Source organism: Ammospiza nelsoni, chromosome 2 (genome assembly GCF_027579445.1).
Source record: "Ammospiza nelsoni isolate bAmmNel1 chromosome 2, bAmmNel1.pri, whole genome shotgun sequence".
Lineage (NCBI taxonomy): Eukaryota > Metazoa > Chordata > Aves > Passeriformes > Passerellidae > Ammospiza > Ammospiza nelsoni.
In genome coordinates this window covers 99,899,623-99,919,159 of record NC_080634.1, presented here as the reverse complement: position 1 = coordinate 99,919,159, position 19,537 = coordinate 99,899,623, and the positions used below count along the sequence as shown (strand labels likewise).

General features: G+C 38.8%; 1 protein-coding gene across 1 annotated transcript in view; it reads left to right on the top strand.

Annotated features, from left to right (window-relative positions):
- Nucleotides 1-7,924, top strand: part of MID1 (midline 1) — a 237,114-nt gene extending 229,190 nt beyond the window's left edge. The window contains exons 8-10 of the mRNA XM_059493366.1: nucleotides 669-830; nucleotides 2,859-3,066; nucleotides 4,646-7,924. Of these exons, the coding sequence (XP_059349349.1) occupies nucleotides 669-830; nucleotides 2,859-3,066; nucleotides 4,646-4,994 (719 nt within the window). The 3' untranslated portion in view covers nucleotides 4,995-7,924. The remainder of the gene's footprint in view (nucleotides 1-668; nucleotides 831-2,858; nucleotides 3,067-4,645) is intronic.
- The last annotated feature ends 11,613 nt before the right edge of the window (nucleotides 7,925-19,537 follow it).

Genomic DNA, 19,537 nt, shown 5'->3' with positions numbered 1-19,537 from the left:
AAAATGTAAACCAAATATAAACCAAAAAGGTTTATAAATGGAAAATTTTCCAGCACTTTCCCAGCTGGCATCTCATCATGAGGACATAAATCAAAAAGTTGCATCCATTAAATTTACTGGCTTAGATTACTTTCTGGCAAAGTCTGATATGCAAGAGCCAAAGGTTTCCCTGAAGCCCATGCTCTGCCCTGTTTGGCCTCCCATGATTTGCTTCAGGTTCTGAAGAATGCATACCTGGGGACTGTCAGCAAAGGTGCCTCCCCAGCCCTGCTGGCTTTACTGCTCACGTTCGTTTTCTGAGGTTTAAACTGAGGTCATTAATCCAAACAGTAGATTGATGGGATCTCCATAATCCTCCAGTTCTTAAGCAATAAAGAATGCCTTGTGCTGGGATATGAAAAATCTCAGACTGCTAGTGTCTCCACTGAGCCATTTCTTAAATGCCCACTTTTTATGGTTCACTTCACATAGCAAGAATTTAAAAGGTGCCTTGGCTGAGGGTTGATAAAATGAATTAGTGACTTTAAGTAGTGGCTCAGTAAATATAACAACACTTTAAAAGGTACAGAAGCAAAGCTCATATTGGTCGTTTGGTGCCTGGGAATGCTCTAAATGTCCCTCTGTGTGTTTTGTGTGCTGTGACTGATGTGCTCTGTTCAAAATTGCAGGTTTATGCAACTCAGCCGACAGCTGGATGATTGTTCCCAATATCAAACAGAACCACTACACGGTGCACGGGTTGCAGAGTGGCACCAAGTACATCTTCATTGTCAAGGCCATCAATCAGGCTGGCAGCCGCAGCAGTGAGCCTGGCAAGCTCAAGACAAACAGTGAGTAACACCAGATCCGGATGCACGGAGTCTTCTCCTTTCTGGCCTTCCTTTTTAGATCTGATCTTTGGAAAATACAAGAGGACAGAGAAGTTCAACTTTTTAAAGTGGTTTCCAAAATGAAAGCCACTTATTTAATATAATTCAAGATTGCCTTAGTCTTCTCTAGTGCAGAAAATATGTCGGGGTTTTTTTGAGAGATATATCTGTAGTTTGATTACTGGAAATATCGCGTAGGAACGAAGCCATCGTACATGAAATGCTTGAAAATACTCTTTTGTGGTTTTGTTTTAATATCCCCTCTATTTTTTTTCCTCTACAAAGCAAAAACTTTTCTTATGTTTGCAGTAAAACATTTTATTTTTGTAATGTTCATAAGATAATTGCTAGTCTAATTTTATCCTCCAGAATTATCCCTTTTTTAGGACACTGAAAAGCATCTTAACTTCAACCCCCTCATTTCTTTATGGAGTTCAGCAAGGTGATAGACTAGTCAGAGATCCCACTTCAAAAAAACAATGGTTTCTCAAATTATTAACAGATGTAGAACAGCAATTTTAAGACTAGTTTTCAGCTGTTTTTTCCTCTTGCACAAACTAATCCTTTAGTCATGTAGTCATCATGGGCAGTTCTGAGGGCTGGAAAGAAAACACTGGAATTTACGCATCTTCTGAAACCTGCTTATTGTAGGGGAGGGTGCTTGAAGAGGGGTGATAGTGAGTGGTGCAAGGAGTCTGAAGAGAAAGGCATGTACGCCTTTCTGATTTCCTCCTGTTTGCTGTTAACCTGTGTGATGTGACCAGACACAATTTAGTACAGAGAGACATCCTTCAGATACTGTTCCAGCACACAAAGACTCTAAGCAGTCAGAAAGGCAGGCAGGAGGTTATGTTACTGCTGTCAGGTAGTAAGAAATAGCCCCCAAATACTTTGCAAGGGGTTTATTCTATGTTTGCTCATAATACGTAGTTAAATGCACATTTCAAAAGTAGATAAACCTGAACAGTCTACATAAACCTGAACAGTCTACATCTTAAGTACGTGTGCCAGTGCCACACACAGGCTTTGTGAGAGATCTAATTTAAATTTTCTGTGCATGCCATCAAATCTTCTGATTACATGTTTTTCCCCTTGATATGAAAGACAGTAAGAAGAGAAAAGTGCTTTGCTGGACCACTTGTGGAGCTGTAGTTTTCTAGTTGTCTCTTGGTGGAGATAAACGATCATTCTGCTTTCTGACACAATGAGCAAGCCTGTCAGAATTGTGGTGGGCTTTATATATCTACAAGGTTTGGTTTACCAAAAAGCTTCCTGTTATTGTCTACAAACCTTGTGCTACAGCCGAAGATACTTGCCAAGAGCAACAGCCTGAGTAATGTTATTGCACCATATTATTTGGACCAAGTTACAGTTCACTTCCTTCCTTTTAATGCACAGTATCCAGCACCAAATGGGCATCCTTCCAAAGCAATCCTGAATTGTTGACTGTGCTTGTTACAGATAAAGCTGTCAGTGAACAAAGAGACAAGTCTAGTTCTTGTAATTTTCAGACTCATTTTGTGGGATTGGAAAACATACTTTTTGTAGGAATGATGAAGATGTTATTATGGAGCTTTGCCCCTAGAGAATTAATAGAACACTAGTTATTCTAAATCTAATATGCTGTGAAAAAAGCAACCCTCAGACCTTTATTAGCATGTATATTGGTTTCAATTACATGCAAGAATTAGAGTATTCTGGTTACCTCTAGGTCAGAGATAATGGACATGATGATTATGCAGGGCTCTTTTCAGGGATTATCAACATGGGGAAGTCAGTGCACAATGAAGTTGACAGTAAACTGACAGTGCAATAGAAACTAGCTATTGCAGGGAGCTGGATAGGTTAGTCTGTCTCAAGAATGCTTGAGAGAAGGAAATTAATATGATTATGTAATCCTGTGTGCTTCTTAGAGGCTTGCTAATCCACTCTCCTTTTAAAAATCAAAGCCAAACCATTCTTCTGTCATCTTTGTCTCTGCATCTCTAGGTCAGCCATTTAAACTGGACCCCAAATCTGCTCATAGAAAATTGAAAGTGTCTCATGATAACTTGACAGTGGAGCGGGATGAGACATCATCCAAGAAGAGCCACACACCAGAGCGTTTCACGAGCCAGGGCAGCTACGGCGTGGCTGGCAACGTCTTCATCGACAGCGGGCGGCACTACTGGGAGGTGGTGATAAGTGGCAGCACGTGGTACGTGTATAACAATATGGGGGAAAAGAAGCACTGGCTCCCACCACAGAGGTGCTGGCACAGTTTCTCTAACAGAGACCAGTAGCAGCAGAGACATCAGGAACAATAAAAGAGCAGGCCAAGCTCTTTTACTATTTTCGAATAGTTTGTCAGATGAGTTTCCCAATCTCCAGCACTTTTGGACTCCAGAAATAAATTTGTCAGATTATGCATCTTTGTATTTAGCAGCCTTCACAGGACTTTTACTCCACAGCTGGGTTTGGTTGCTTTTTTGAACCCACATACAGTATATATTAAGATTTATTTTTTTAATTGGAGGGATCAAAAACTTTCATCTTGTTTACACTGAGATAACTTTGTAAATGTGATCACTTCTCTACTAAATGTACAAAAAATACATTTTTTGTGTGAAAAAAATAAATAAAACTGAGGACAACTTGATGATCCAGTTTAACAGGGGCAGAGGTCAGATTTGCTTTTGGGAAGGGGACATGAGGCAGCAGAGCTGTAGGTCTGTGCCCCAGGGAATGAAGCAAGGGGCAGGAAACAGAAGACTGCTTTCCTTCACTTCTGAATGATCCTCTGTGTCATACAGGGGTGTATTTCAGAGGGCCTTTAGTCAATGGAAGAGATGTTATCGTTTGGTATTCAAAGACACCACGATGAAAGTTAATGGAGTGGAAAAATCAGTGGGGTCTTCAGGTATTTCCCACTGTCTCAAAGAAGTAAAATGCTGTTTGTCTGTGCCAGCGCTAAGGAATGAGGGAAAAAACCTTATGGCAGATTAATCTCTGTTGGTTGAAAGTCCAACAAATACTGCAGTGTCTCTAGAACGTGAGGAACTTTTACATTTCTGTTATATATGACAAATCCAGTATTTTTCCTCAGTATCCTTTAATGAGAATATTTTCACAATCCTTCTGCCCTGCACATCTTGCCATAAATTATGGTTTGCAGAGCAAATGTCTTCACCTACAGTTGCTTAACTTGGCTTGAAACCCAGTCTCAAAAATGTTCATTTGAATCTGAAAACCACACCAACATCTGGCAAAACATATTTGAAAATGGCAAAATGGGGGGGTGGGGGGAGGGGAGAGAGATGTTTAATGTGTCCTTTGATGTTTATTCTTGCATTCCTTCTTCAGGGCCACATATTAAAGGAGCAAGGAGAGATCAGATTAGCTGACAGATAGCAGTGTGTTTAAAATCAATGAATTCCTCTGTATTCATCTGTTGGAAATGGAAATTTGAGGTCCAGTGATTTAAACCCTGGGTTGCTGAGTATTCAACAATCTTCCTTTTCAATACCAGAGGCAAGCCCTCAAAAAAATTGCCGTAGCTGCCAAGGTAGAAATAATACCATGAGCTTCCCTGACCTGTCAGACCCAAAAGAGAGACAGAGAAAGCATTAATTAAGCCCGTGCAGATGTTGTGGTGAAACGTTGTTTAATTAGAGCTTAACTCAGGGCGGTAAGAGGCGGGGGCATTCCAGCGGGTTCTCTGGGCTAACATTTGACTTCACTGAGAGACAAAATGGCAGGAAGCATTTGTTTCCTTGAGATGTTCTTTTGTTTTGCAGGTATGCTATTGGCATTTCCTACAAGTCAGCACCGAAGCACGAGTGGATTGGCAAGAATTCAGCCTCCTGGGTGCTCTGCCGCTGCAATAACACGTGGGTGGTGCGGCACAACAGCAAAGAAATCCCCATCGAGCCCGCGCCTCACCTCCGGCGCGTCGGGATTTTGCTGGACTACGACAACGGTTCCCTTGCCTTTTATGATGCTTTGAACTCCCTACACCTTTACACTTTTGACATTACATTTGGCCAGCCAGTGTGCCCCACGTTCACGGTGTGGAATAAATGTTTGACCATTATAACAGGCTTGCCCATCCCTGACCACCTAGACTCCTCTGAGCAGCTCGCGTGAGTGCTGAAAGCCGAAAGGTAGGAGGGCACATCTTCCAGGGCGGCCAGCAGGGACACCAGGAGCTCACCAGAGCTGGAGGATCCACGTGGCATCCCAGACAATGCTGCCAAATTCGGGCAAAACTGACAAGGAGAGAAAATCTCTTCCTGTGTATTTTGTACTGAAGGACAAGAAGTGGCTTTAATAGTACCTTAGAACTCTTTTTTTCAGTTTCTTTTGTTTGGTTGGTTTTGTATTTCATCTCCTACAGGAAGATTTATAAATTATTTATAAAAATGAAAAAAAAAGAGAAAAGTGAAAGCCTAGTATGGACATCTGGGAAATGACTTCTTGTTTTTTTGGGAAGGGGGGGTTTTTTGCACATTGGTGGTCCTGTTAATTAAAGTTTCATCAGCCTTTTGAATAATTTTATTTTACAGTGGATAATAGAAGAAAATTGGAGAGATGAAAACTGCATAGTGGACAAGTCAGTATACTTCAGGTTTTACTTGTACCAACATTAGTGGTCTCATTACCAGCCTTGTTGAGTGTGAGAGCTCTCAATTTCTACTTTGCACATGGGAATGTGCAGAACAAAAGAACAAAAATAAGCAAGCGAGGGAGTGAAGCTCGCCAACACAGCAAAAGAATAAAGTTTAATTTACTTCTATTCACAGGGCAATGCTCTCTCTGTTCATAAAAAACATGTGGAGTATCTCCTAGAAATGTGAGTGGATAAATCATCTGGTGATTTATTTTATTGATGGCAATATTCCCATCTACCAGTGCTTCACTTTTGTCTTTGGGAAACATTGTAGAATCACTGAGGATGTGGAGGCCCGATACCATCTCTGAGAATCAGCAGCACTGGAGGAGAGCAGCCAATCCAAGGTCTGACTGTAGACTACTTTGATAGAGCACAGCATCATTTAAGGATTGATTGTAATGGAAGATGTCATGGTTCTGATGGCAGACATGTGAATGCTTATTGCTGATTTACAAGGTTCAACATAGCATGCCCAGCCAACCGCTCGGAAGTGAGACATGCGCCACTTTACCATTGGTTTTAAATTAAATACAAATGTTTCACTGTCATACACTGTGTAGTGTCTACAACAAAGCAAGGAAATCTGTTTTGCATGTGCTGGATGGAGAAACACTGCAGCTGGCATTTGCTCATAGTTATCATTGTCCCAGGTTGTTTGGGAAAGCACAGTTCACTTTGTGAATGAAAAGTAAAGAGTGAGCTTTCAGCAGCAGTAGAAATCTGCATAGGGAGACCCTATGTTCATCCTGGTGTTGGTAGAAGAGCTTCAATGAAGGCAATAGAGGTTCTATGTACTTTATCTCAGAGCGGAATCAGGTGCATTTTTTCTTTTCCCCTTTGCAGATAAAAGCTTTTTGTAATTATTGCAATGCTTATGTATAAATGATAATTTTGGGAGATGATTGAGGCGTATGACAACTTTAAAAGAATGGTTTTCCTGCAGTGTTTTGTTATTATTATGCAAGTGGTGAATATCTGCCTGTGTAGAGAAAAGATAAATTGAATATCAGCTTTAAAGATTTGCTCAGTAATTTATAACCATGCTTTAGGTGTCTTTTGAAAAAGATGCTTTAATGCACTTTGTTCAGTTATGGGTCCAAAATAAAATGGTCCCAAGCTCAGCTTCAGATTTTTTTAATACTGATTCTCCAGGTACAAAGCTCTACTACAGTTTGCCTTAGGATTATATAAAAATTTATGAACAAGATGAGGAGAATATTTACATGCCTGTTTGTTTGGGTTTTTTTAAATAGAAAATAAATGCCTTTCCATGTTTCTTTGATTTCCCTTTACATGCCCTGCTAACTGCTGAATTAAATGGAGAAAAATCTGGCAGTACATTGCTGATACCATGGCTTTCAGCTGGGCAACATCCCATAGTTCACAGGTAGGAGCCACTGATCTTTCCCAAGTAGACATAAAAAGACAAAGTGTGTACATATAGTGAACCTCACTGTTTATCATAGTGTCATTAATAATCAAGAAACGTATACCCTCAAAAATGAAAAAGTAAATCAGTCCCCAAGCATCTGAGTACAATGCTGCTGGTACAATCTGGTACACAACGCCCAGATGACCTGGCCTGGGATGTTGGGAGCTAGCTGAGATGGTTTGAAAATTTTGAATATTAGTTGACAGAAGATGTCTGATGCAAAGCAGTGATAAAAGGATGCATGAAGAAAGGACTTTTGTTCTAGGGTTATTGCTAAGTTTCTGCCTAAAAGGAAAGAGTGAATTACCAAAGTACATGTAGCAAGGCTGTGTGTCTTCTCTTTTGCAAGAAATATTAGATCTAGAAGCTGATTTCAGTAGTGGATAAACTGAAAACACTGCTCAGTGTTTGCTTATACAATGTTGGCAGGGATTGAGCTGGATGGAAATACAACCATTGAATTTGGAGAGGTCCCAAATGATTTCACATATTTTCATTGTAAAGATAGAGCATGAGTCTGAAGAGAGATTGTGGTTTTGGCCACGGGAAAAAGGATGGTCTTTCATCTACAGACCTTGCTGTATCATCTTTATTTTAACACAGAATACTTCATTTGGAGCTAAGCCACATTTCTCCAATGTCCTATTAACTCAGTCAGTACTCTTTGTGCACATATGTTTGTGTATATATGCACACATATGTATGGGTATACACACACCAGCATATGCACGAATATAGTGTGTAATTTGTGTATACACACACATATGTATATACACAGACAAAGTGGCAGCAATTAGTCAGGTGTTCCTTTTTTGCTTGTTTCTTGGAAAATTTCGTATTCTGTATGACAATGAGGAAACAAGTTTGCTATGAATAGTATTCTGGACATTTTTTAACAAACAAAATCTGTTTATTTTACAATACTTGATTCAATGCCTGATTAATCAATAAAAACTTCCATTTGAAAATGTAGCTTCTGTGGTCTGTGACATTTTGCATGGTCCATAGTAATGAATTGAAATTTGGGGGAACAAGTAATCCTTGTATACGGTACTTTAATGTAGCAAGCAGTTTTAGATGAGGATTTTTCCCTTTTTTTGAAAGTTTTGTAACTAGGAATAAAGTAACATTATATAATGCTGTCTTTAACAAATGCAGATTTTTGAGGAATTGTCTGCTGAGATGCAAGCAATGAAAGTGGTAGATAAAGCCTGTGTTGGTATAATGATTGTTTCAAAAGTGTACTTAAAACCCAATTTGGGGTTTAGCAGAATTAGAGCAAACAATAACACAATCTCTTTAGGAGATAGTCGCTGCTCAGAGTAGTGTTGAGCTTGAGGAAATGGAAGGGTGGGGGACTATTTTTCTCTGAGACCAGATAAGATTTTCCATGTGTTTGACTTTTATGTGTTAATGCCCACATAATAGGGAAAAAAAAATTGCTATATGTCATAAATTATTTAGTAGACTGTCTCCAGTCTACTGTATTTTCCCATTGTTGGCTTTCAGAGAGCAATAAAGTTGCTGATTTTTCTGCCATTAGCTTATTTTTTATGAGTTTTGGGTATCCCATTTTTCAATTGCTCAACAAAAAGACTCAGTTAGCAGAGGGTCCCAAGGGTAGGACCCATGAAAGTCTCTCAGGCCTGGGTACACTGTGAAAAGCAGGAAATCTGCAAGTACAGGTGAAAACACATTTTTCATTATTTTAACAATAGTAGGTCACTAAACACCAGTGTGCATCATCTGTTTTGGTCCTGTGTCTTAATTGCAAACACTATATTCTTTACACATTAGAAAACACAACAGGACACTATTGAGAGCACAGATTAAAATGTCAGCTCATTAACCAGTTCATTTTGAGATGGCCAGACTTTATAGCTGAAGGACTGTGGGAGATTCCATTAAAATATTATTTAATAATACAGTAAATATTTCTTTTTTAGTTGGTCTTATAAAACAGATGTCTAGGTAGTTAGCAGATTCTGCTTTTAGTTGCAGCAGCACAATTTTCAGATAAGCCCATGAAACAAAGTGAGGATTGCTAGTGGCTCTCATCTGTGTCGCCAAAACTGAGAGTATTCATTTTAGTTGGAAAGACTGTTTTAGTTTGAGGTTGAGGAAGGAAGAAGAGCTGACCCCCACAGTAAGTGCACACCAGTACCTCAGCACTGGCCAGGGCACACCTGGCCTGAAGGCCCTCAGTGGGGCAGCTTTGGGGAGCTGGTGATGAACAAAAACACGCACAAGTTGCTTATGGAGTGATGTGCTGGGAGTTTAACTGTTACACCATTTCTCATGTATTTTCACATACTGATTTTTATAATACTGAAAGTGTGTCTTGAAATAGAGGGACATAAAATACAGTATTTTCCTGTCTTACTGAGTTGCTTGTCCATAAAGAAATGAGCACAATGTTTTTGTCTTCTCCACATTGAGAAAAATCCCACTCACTTCAAGTGCTGATGTTGAACTATTTGTATTTAATATGCTTTCTGAAATTAAAGAAACCATATTTACATTTTAACTATTGATTTAGTACTTGATATAGTAAAAAATTAAGAGACTAAAGAGCAATGATATTAACAATGATATTTCAGTGTGGGCTAGACCCTTGGTTTGAACTGTGACATTTAGGGCATCCGTGTACATAAATCAAATCTCTGTGCCAGAAACATTAAATTGTCATTCATGTGGGAGTTGAACAGTGCAGGTGCAAGTGTTTCCTTCTGAGGTAGGCTTTTGCATTAACTCTGCTCTTTGAGTGGAATATTCTGTTTCTTTAATTTTTTTAACTGGTTTTCTGATTCAAGTGCAGGCCCAGTTAATGAGACAGTAAATAATACAATCATTCATCATGTTACTAATTTTAGCAAGCCCTGCCATATCATGTGCCTCTGGCAGGTTGCTGCATACCTCAGCTGCAATCTTAACCTTTACAACCTCACCTCCAACATGAGGACTGATGCTTAAGATATTGACCAAATGTGTAACTTTCCCAGGTGGAATTCATCCTGCTTTGAGTAAGGAACTCCAGCACAAATCATGATGCCAGTTAAAGGTGAGGGACACATATATTGCACAAGGGTGATATAGGAAAGATAGGGGCTAGAAAACCATCACTGTTGAGGCAGTTCTGGTTTAGAAGTGCAACAATATATTAGGAAGTTGTGAAGTCTTCTACTACAGTGTGATCAACAGTGGCAGTGTTACTGCTTCCTGAGAGAGGAATGGAGTAGCAAAAGAGGGAGTTCTGGAGCAATGCTGAGAGAGACCACTCAGAGTGACAGGGCAGCTGAAAACCCACCACCATGCCTTCCTTGGCACCATGCTGCAGCTCTCAAAGCAAGCCTGCACCTATTAATGCTTTTGTTCCAGCTCAGCCTCAACCCACATTCCCAAATGACAGGAAAAATAATATTGCAATTACACATTTGAAAGCCTAACCTGAATAAAAGCAGCAGGGCAGGGATGACAGCCCTGGGCCTTGATCCTCCTTTATTCACCCAGATTTTTACATCTGCTGACTTCAAAGGAGATAGTCCTGATTTACACAGAGGTAGGTACAAGCCCATGAATCTTCACTTTCCAGAGAGTCAAACCCGAGCGGAGCAGGAGCCCCTGTGAGAACAGCTCAGACTTCCCAGTAAATCATGTCTTTGGAGAAAGCACTTCAGCTGCTAGCAAAACTCCAGTTTCTCATGAGCTGTTTCCCAAGGCCAGCACAGGTGTGTTTTAAAATGTCTGGTTCCTTTAAAATGTATGGCTCAGTAACATTCTTCTTGGGTGAATTGTTCAGGCAATGCTTTGCTGTTTCCTCCAAGTGTGGGAACAATTCTCTTAGCAGGTGCTGTGTTACTTTCATAAAATCTTGAGATTCACAAGTTATAATATAATGCTCTATCTAGCATAAGACTATTGTTCTTGGACTTCCATTTAAAAAGGGATAATAGCTAAAAAGTTTAGAAGTCTGCTTCCTTTAACTGTCCTAATTTATATAGTTATTTGAATTCATGGAGGTATGTCCTCTTAAGGAATAGCACCTCATTTCTTGTTAATACACGTGGACAGATAGTAATTAGGAGCATTCCTGAAAATTATGAACCCTTACAATAGTTTATAATCAAACCTTTAAAAGGCAGCAAATGGAGGCTTTGTGGTTTTTATAGTCATTGAACAGGAAAAAAACAGCTATAGCTGTTTAGATCACGGAAAGGTAACAAATGACAGCTAACTGTTACATGACAGGATGGGATAAGTTTTCATTAGCAATTTTTTACTTCACTCTCATTTTTATTTTACTTGGAAAACAGACAATTCCACTTGAAAATGTTTCTCGGATATTGTTCTATTTCTTCACCTTTCTTTTGTTTTCAGTCTCATTTTTAAATATTAGAGAGGCAAGAAGTGTGAGTTTCAAAAAGTTGGCTTTATTTTTTTATTTTCTTTAAAATTACCATTTTCAGGATGTGGACAAGAAATTAAATTAGAAGTCAAAATACTAATTCAATATGGTAACTTGAATGTTGAGAATATTTTTGAAGCATAATTTAAAGAAGGAATGCAGATAAACCTGTCATTCTTCTACAATTACTGAATTATTTGGTTTCATTATTCTGGGTTTAATAGCATTTCTCTCCAATTAAAACAGCACTAGGAGACCTGATTAAGGAGCACAAGCAGAGAGATAGTAGATTATTTTAGGATAACCCTGGAACCAGCTCCCTTTAATAGCAGTAATTTATATACTCAACCTCATTAATGTCAGCTTGGGGGTTTGGGGGTTCTTTTTTTTATTATTAAATTGTGTGTCCTCACTAACAGTAGTTCATAGCCTAGAAGTATGTGTCTTTCTTTGGAAGCATAGATTCCAATCCCTTATTCTATTGGGATTCTCTTCCCTTATGGAATAGTAACAAGGTCCTCCCTGTGGCAGGTGTGAAGGTAGTGCCAACATAGAGAACATCTCCCACCAGCAGAGGATTGTTTGATCTATATTTCTGTTGTCTTGTTTATGCAAGTAGAAGTGATGGCCAGAGGATGAAGTAGATTCATCCAGATTTGTAGGTATAGGAAGATGTGGAAAGCCTCTGTTACATTAATATTTACAACCAGTAGCACACACAACCCAAAATTTGAAATTAGCAAATGGAGATTTGTTCCTTTATACAGTCACATATCCTTTTAATTTCTTCTAGTGACTGTGGCCTCTGTCTCAATTTTTCCATCAGTTTACATTGACATGCTCCTTGAACATTTCTTAAATTTGGTGAGGTTTTTTTACATATTAGGTTTTAGTCAAGAAAACTTTTTTTTTAAAACAAACATTGCTGATATAATGTCAGCAGGTTATGGTAAGGAGTGGAGATGAGGAATAGAACCCAGAACAGGTACAAATTGAGTTCAGAATAGAATAATACTGTTTCTCTTCTAACAGTGTAATCATAGAATTACTACATTGCATATATTTAGACAAACAGGGTTTATTACTAAGAAAGCGTCCTGAGTTATGCTGTAAATTCTAAAAGATGCAAAAATTGAGGTAATTAGGATAAACCTTTGAATTACATACACAAAAAAAGAAGAAAAAATTTATTTCTTCACTATCAATAATTCATATTTACCTACTTCCTTCCATAGGATGGATGAAACAGGAATGATTTGTCTTTCTGTTTTTATGAAGTCACTGCTCCATATTAGTGTTACTTGGAAATCTCTCAGGATGAAAAAATTTAATGTGAACAAGCACAGCATTCTCAATAATCTTGAAGTCTGCATAAGCCATTAGCCAGTTTTAAGGCTGGCAGTTACTCATCAAGTTATGAATGCTTTCATGTGTATTTAACTGTGCCAGTAGAAACATGTAGCATTAAAAAAAATGATCAATCAGCTACAAAGCTGCTACTTGGGTTAGGGAAAGGAAAATATTTTCATGGACCTGTACTCGTGCTGGTTCCCATGCACAGAGAAGCCCTAAGTCCTGACAACCTTTTATCTGTTTTTGGAATTCCAAAGCTCTGCAAATCGTGGTTGGTGTATATGGGTACAGCTCATCCCATTGTCCCCTCTGTTCCAGTTGTTCCTGCTTCTCCACAAGCAGAAGGAGAAGCAAGGCAGCTCCCAAAGGTCTTCATCTCTAATTCTTCCCTGACATTTCTCATGGCAGGAACAGTAAAGGCACAGGATGGCCACATCTTGTGTGGCAGCAGAATTACACTATGAAGTTTTAAGCAGGCTTCTCTAGGATAGAACCTTACCCCACAGACAGAGAGTCTGTACTGGCTCCAGTAACAAGGTCCAGACATTTCTTAAGCAGCTTCTGCAGCTTCTGCCACAGTCAGGAAAAGAAAGGGAAATCTGCTGCAGGACAGGCTATGTGACTGGCACATTTTCTAAAGGCATGTCCAAAAGGATCAAAGGGAAAATTTTAACATAATTCATTCTCATAGGAAGGTCTGCATAAGGAGGATGGATACATTTTTCCATGTTTCCATGGAAGCATGGAAAGGTGCCTCCTTATAGGTCAGGTTTGGCAGTGCTTGTGGGCAGGCAGCCCCTCATTTCATTTGAAGAGTGAAAAATCATTTTCCCACAATTTTTCTTCTCATTCTCCTAAAAGTTTGACAAATGGGAAGAAAAAATTGTCAAATCCCATTGCAGGAAGGCTCATACCACTGATCTTCATTGTCAAAGTGAAGAAAATGCAAAAACTAACAAAGAAAAAAAACAAAAGAAAATATAATAAAAACTCTGTGTGCAAAACTTTTATTTGTTACAACTGACATATCTGACATATTTTTAATCTGCTACTATTAAAACAGTAGCAGATTAAAAGTATGCTTAAAAAGCAGATTAATAGAAACAAAGTGGAGGATTTATCATGATGGGAACTCAGGCAGAGAAAGAGAGAAATAGAGGTTAAAGGCAGAAAGAACATCCCTGGGAAATTCACCTAGGAAGGTAAAATCAGAAAGCATTGCTACCACAGTGCAGTGAGTCTGGTAGACACTCATCTGGAAGACTGCAAATTCTGGTCTAAAAGAAAGATGATATTCAATAACACAGGGTCAGATAAAGGCTCATCTTAAGAGAAAGCCAAGGAAGAGCTTAGATGATAAGGGGACATGTAAATGTGGCAGTGTAGCCATTTCTGTCTGAATAGAGATAACAAAGCAGTTGTGCTTTTAAATACATGATTAGGGATAGCCCCAGGAAAGGAGAGTCACAGTTCTGAACAAAAGTTAAAATTGGTACAAGAATAAATTCAGTCAGCTCTTTTATGAACAGTTAGGTCTATAGAAATCAAGAAGTTTACTTTGTGGGAAGGCAAGAGGAATAAAGAAACTTTGCTGATTCGAGAAGAAGTTTTGTGTGTGAAATTAATCACACTTCAGTCTAAATGAGCAAGCATTAGTCACCTAGGTATAAGCATGTTTTCTAGGCATCTTCCATGAGGAATGGGAAACAAATAGCAACTGCAAATGTTCATTCCAGGTATTCTAGCCACCCAACTCAGAACAGGGAGAATCTCACTCCATGCCTGAACTTTCACCATTGGCCCTATGAGGAGTCACAGACAGCTAGAGTGTATTTGGTATCTGTCCTTTAGATAGCTCAAGTCAGATCAAGTGACTACCACTCTATATATTTAGAGAATGGTATATTGACATTTTTATAGTGGTGATTACAGAGTGAATCCATTTCTTTGGATATAATACAGGAATTTATAGACAGCTCCTGTCTTAAACTCCTTACTATGCTAAAGTATGAAGGCAATTTTTCACTGGCCTCAGTGAAGCCTACACTTTGCCTCTTAAATATGAATCAGGTGAAATATTGTATGTCAAAGTCATATTAAATCTCTCTCAACAAGGAGTGTTCTAGCCACTGAGCCCTGTTTTTTCAAAAAAAGGCATTTATAATAATGCTTCAGTAAAACTGCTATTCAGGCAGTGTCAATGAATAAATAAACTTTTATTTGACTACAGAACAAACTGGCTTGAGATTTTATGTGCTCATATGCATTCTATTGCACTGATCCTGTGCACAAGTATTTTGGATTCTAAATTGATTTGCTTACCTAATGCTGAAAAATGCTACACATTAATAGCATTTCCTGGGCTAAATGATTTGGTTGTGTTAAGGAACCAAGAGCTCCTCAGCAAAACTGTCTTCTAACAGAGAAGTAGCTGACAGTTAAAAGAAATAAGTAGCTGACAGTTAAAAGAAATGCATAAGAGACAGCTGAGAAATGCTGGCTCTTTAACATATAAGTTGGATGCTGAGGTCAAAAATACTTGGTTTTTTATGTTATTTATTTAAATCTTCCTCAAAGGAAATGGGGCTGGTTCTCTGAAGGATAACTGGAAAGCCTTTTGATATTCACGGTAGATTGTTTTGGATGGCTGCCTTCCAGAAAATGAGAAGAAAAATATATTCTGTAGATGGATGTAAATATCCCTTTTTCCAGGGTTTTAACTTAGAATCATCTCTCTATATTGTATAGGTCACTTTCAGAGGTTTTATTTTATCTATTTCTAAACAGCATGAGTATTTATCTAATGATGCTGTGGTGAGGAATGCTTCATTCTTAAGTTAATAGAGTGCACAGTTGAAAAAATTCCTCACATGCAAAGTATTGTTAACTGCTTGCTCATAAAAGGGAAGGAAATGACTCAGGCTGAAGAAATTTTGAAGTTAACATTGTTGATGCTCTTCAGGCTGATAGAAAAAGAATTCTCAAATAAAAGGTGAAAGTTTCTGCAGGAAGCACTTTCTGTTGGGGAAAGGATTAACAATCCAGGAAGGTCAGATAAGGAAAACTGTCAGAAAAATCACTCAAACTAGGGAAATATTTTGTAAAAGGTGTGACACAGAGGGAGTTGGTGGGGTTAAAGTCATGGTGAAAGGTGACTGAGATAGCCTGGTGTGCTTTGGAGGGACTTTGTGAGGATTCCTATTCACAGAGAATATGGGAGTAGCTTGCGAAACTGCTCTGGCCCATACTGCTCAGGGGTCTGGGCGTTGGAAGCAGCATCAGAAAATAATGGAACTGAAATACAAATCAAGAGAGAAGGAACTGGGAACAGAAAATGGCACAACATGGAAAACTTCTGTAAAATGAGTCTTCTTACTGTTGGATTTGTAACATTGATGAGTATTGACATGGAGACAGCTTTTAAATTATAATTTATTTTCACAGTTTGTGCCAACATGATTCATTACTTTTGTTAATTTTAATTATTTGAACAAAAATGTTCCTCTGTTTCTGTTGCCTAAATCTCTACCTGCCTACAATCTTAATTTATGTGCAAGCAAGGCCTTACATCCTTAGGTATTTCCCAATCCACAGAAGCATGGAATTAGTCCTATCTCCTCATAAAATTTGGGCTCTTCTGCCAGCATGGTAAAGAAAGTGGAGACACATTTTTCTGTCTCTAGTTGAAACAGCCAAAGTTTTTTGATAAATTATGTAACTTGATGGGTACTGGGGCCTCTTGGTTTGGGAGCTTGGTGGGTTGATGTGGCAGAAGCAGTGATGGTTTGTCTTTCACGTGGAAGCAGGCACTGATTAGGTGATTAAAATTCAGATGGTTTTGTGCTGGATGGCTGGAATGGAATGTGTCTGAAGGGTGGTGAAGATGTTTGATGCTGGAGCATGAGGAAGTTTTGCCAAGGCATCGGTGAGGTGTCACTGTCAAAGAAGTTAGTGAATGTAACCACAGTCACTGTAATTCAAAAGGAATTTGACAAAATCTTTGTAAACTTATTGTGCTCTGAATGGTGTTAAAATATGGAATTTATGTACATGTAAATGAACTGATGTTTAGTCATTGGAATAAGATTCTACAGATGTATTGTGGGATATATATATATAAATGAATGTGTAATCTAGATTATTTGGGTTATAAAAGATGGTGCTTTGACCATCTGTCAGTGATTTGCTTTTACTGGGCTAAGGAAATTGTGGCTATGAAAAGAAATAGCAATTTATTAGCAAGTTTTGGATTGTATGAATGTGTCTTGATTTTTGTAATAAAGAATGTTAACCCTACTGCTTAATTTCTGCTAAAGTAAACCAGTGAATTTCAGTAGTGATTTTATTTTGGCCAGAATAGATCTTAACAAAACCAGGAGTGGTAATTAAACCTTATCTAATCTCAGTCTAAGATAATTGTCAACAGACAAATAACTGAATCATAGCCTTGCTAAGAATTCCCATTGAAGGAGATCACAGAGCATATCCAGCTGTAGGCAGGTCTCCAGAAATGTATCCCAGAGGTAGCCCTGAGGAAAACAGGGAAGGCCATAGTGAGGAAAAACAACAGGCCACTAATGGGTGGATTTCTGACTTTTTATAATCAAGGATAACAGCCCTCCTGGCAAAGGGAAGGGAAGGGCTGCCAGCCTCACACCTTCACATTAGATCAAGGTGACTCCCTGAAACAAAGCCATCCACCCCTTCTCAGACAAGCTTTCTCCTCCATTTCATTTCATAGACACTGGAACAATTCTGAAGGAAAATGATTTTGGGGTGTAAAACTATGGAAGCCAGGGGAAATAACAGCAAAGCTAAATTAGCAAATGTGCACAGGTAAGGAGAGAACAAAGAGGGATTTTACTGGGATTAATGTGCTGTGGGAAAGATGAGTGAAATTAAGTTCAGAGGATTTTTTCCTCTTACTGAATCAACATAGTTTTGGGATTATCTCTGAGTCATAAATTCCAATTAGCAGTAAAAAAAAAAAACTTTTAACTGAAAGACAGCTTTCCATCACATTCCCAAAGCCTTGCCTCAGAGATACTCATCTAAACTTGCTCAGAACTACTCATCAAGTTCACTTTAGAAGAATCACACCTATTTATTCACCTTTTATTACTTAAAAAAAAAAAAATATATATATATATATATATATATATATATAAAGTACAAGAGCCAACAGTGATACAGGATTTATAAACTGTATACTTCTCTCCTGGCAGAGGCATGACATGATACATAGTTAATTGTTACTTGAATTAGTATGTTTTATGATCACTTCAGTCAAGGCAAACTCTCAGTCTACAATTATTGCAGTCCTGTTCTGATGTCCCATCAGGTCTCCCAAGAGGGCTAGGCCAGGCCCCAAGTGCTGGAAATGCTGAATTTCCATACTTGTTCTCATCAGGATAAGTGTTGAACATGGCAGTCAGGCAATGCCTTCCTTGCTGTGCCTGAAGACCAATTCCACCCTCACAGCTTTTTTTCACTCTTGTAGCTTTAATGTCCCTAGTCTTTTGTTAGTCTTCTCCTATAAGTCATGTTTTTTGAGATTTTTCATCATTTGCATTGCTTCCCTATGGATTCTTTTCAATTCATCCTACATTGCTTTTACTACAAGGGCGGCATCCAAAAGCGAATACAAAATTCAGTGCAAGACTTTATCAGCTGTTTGGAACAAAAGGATAAAAACAATCATTCAAGTCTGCAACCCCAAATACAGTGCTTGCCTTTCTCATGACACCAGGTCAAAGCTGGATAACATTCCCCTCACAGGCATTGCAGCCCCTGTGGACTCAGGAGAGCTACCTCCCCTCTGTCTTCACCTTGTCAGGAACATGTGTGGATTTAATCCCACCTCATCAGGATCATGTTTGTTTTCAGTCCTGTGCTGCAGTGAATTTACAGTCTGCATCAGCTGCAAATATAATAAACATATCCTCTGTTCCACATTTTGAGGTGTCTGGGAGCTAATGGAAAAATGTTGAGCCTGATAGGAACCTTCTCTTCCTGTGACAAGTACCCATCAGTGCCACTGTTGTGACACTGTACTTGCTGACAGCTTCACTCTGAGCAGAATTGACCCAGCAGCTCCAACACCTGCTTGTGCTAGTTTCAGTCTGCTAACATTTCCCTTGTTTATTTGTAAAATTGCCCACAGGTCACAGTGCCAGAAGCCTCACTGAGAACTGACTGTGTGACAAGTACTGCCTCTTGGCTCTTCCTGGTTCTGGTTACCCTGCTGTAGAAGGAAACACAATTTGTCAGATACATTTGTTCTTGACAAATGCCTATTAACTTACACTCATTTTGAAGCTATTTTCTATGTGCTTGCCAATTTATTTTACAAGAAAAGGCACATAAAGGGCTGACAATGCTGACTGTTATTCTAAAAAAATGGTGTGATTCATTTTCCAATAACTGCCAAATGCTTTCTTCACCTTTATATGTAATATAAACCACAAAAAAAGTTACTCCATGATCCCACAGAGACGAAAGAGGAAACAGATATTCTGTGAGATGTCCAGTTCCAGACTAAGACACTTAAATGCCCACATGTATGTGACTAGTGCCTAAGCATTGGCATCTATTGCCATTTGGGAAACCCCAGAGTTTAGGAGATAGCTACAGGGACTGGCAGATGTGCCACAGGATCTATGGGAGACTTGGCTTCTCCAGAGCAGCAGGCAAGATGCTCTGGATGTGGAAAATGGCCCATAGTTAACAACTGGGTCATTCCTTGGTTGACCTAAATTAATTGACCTTAATTTTGTCATTTTAATCTCTAATGGAATCTCTGCTCGTTTAGTTTTATGCTACAGCTG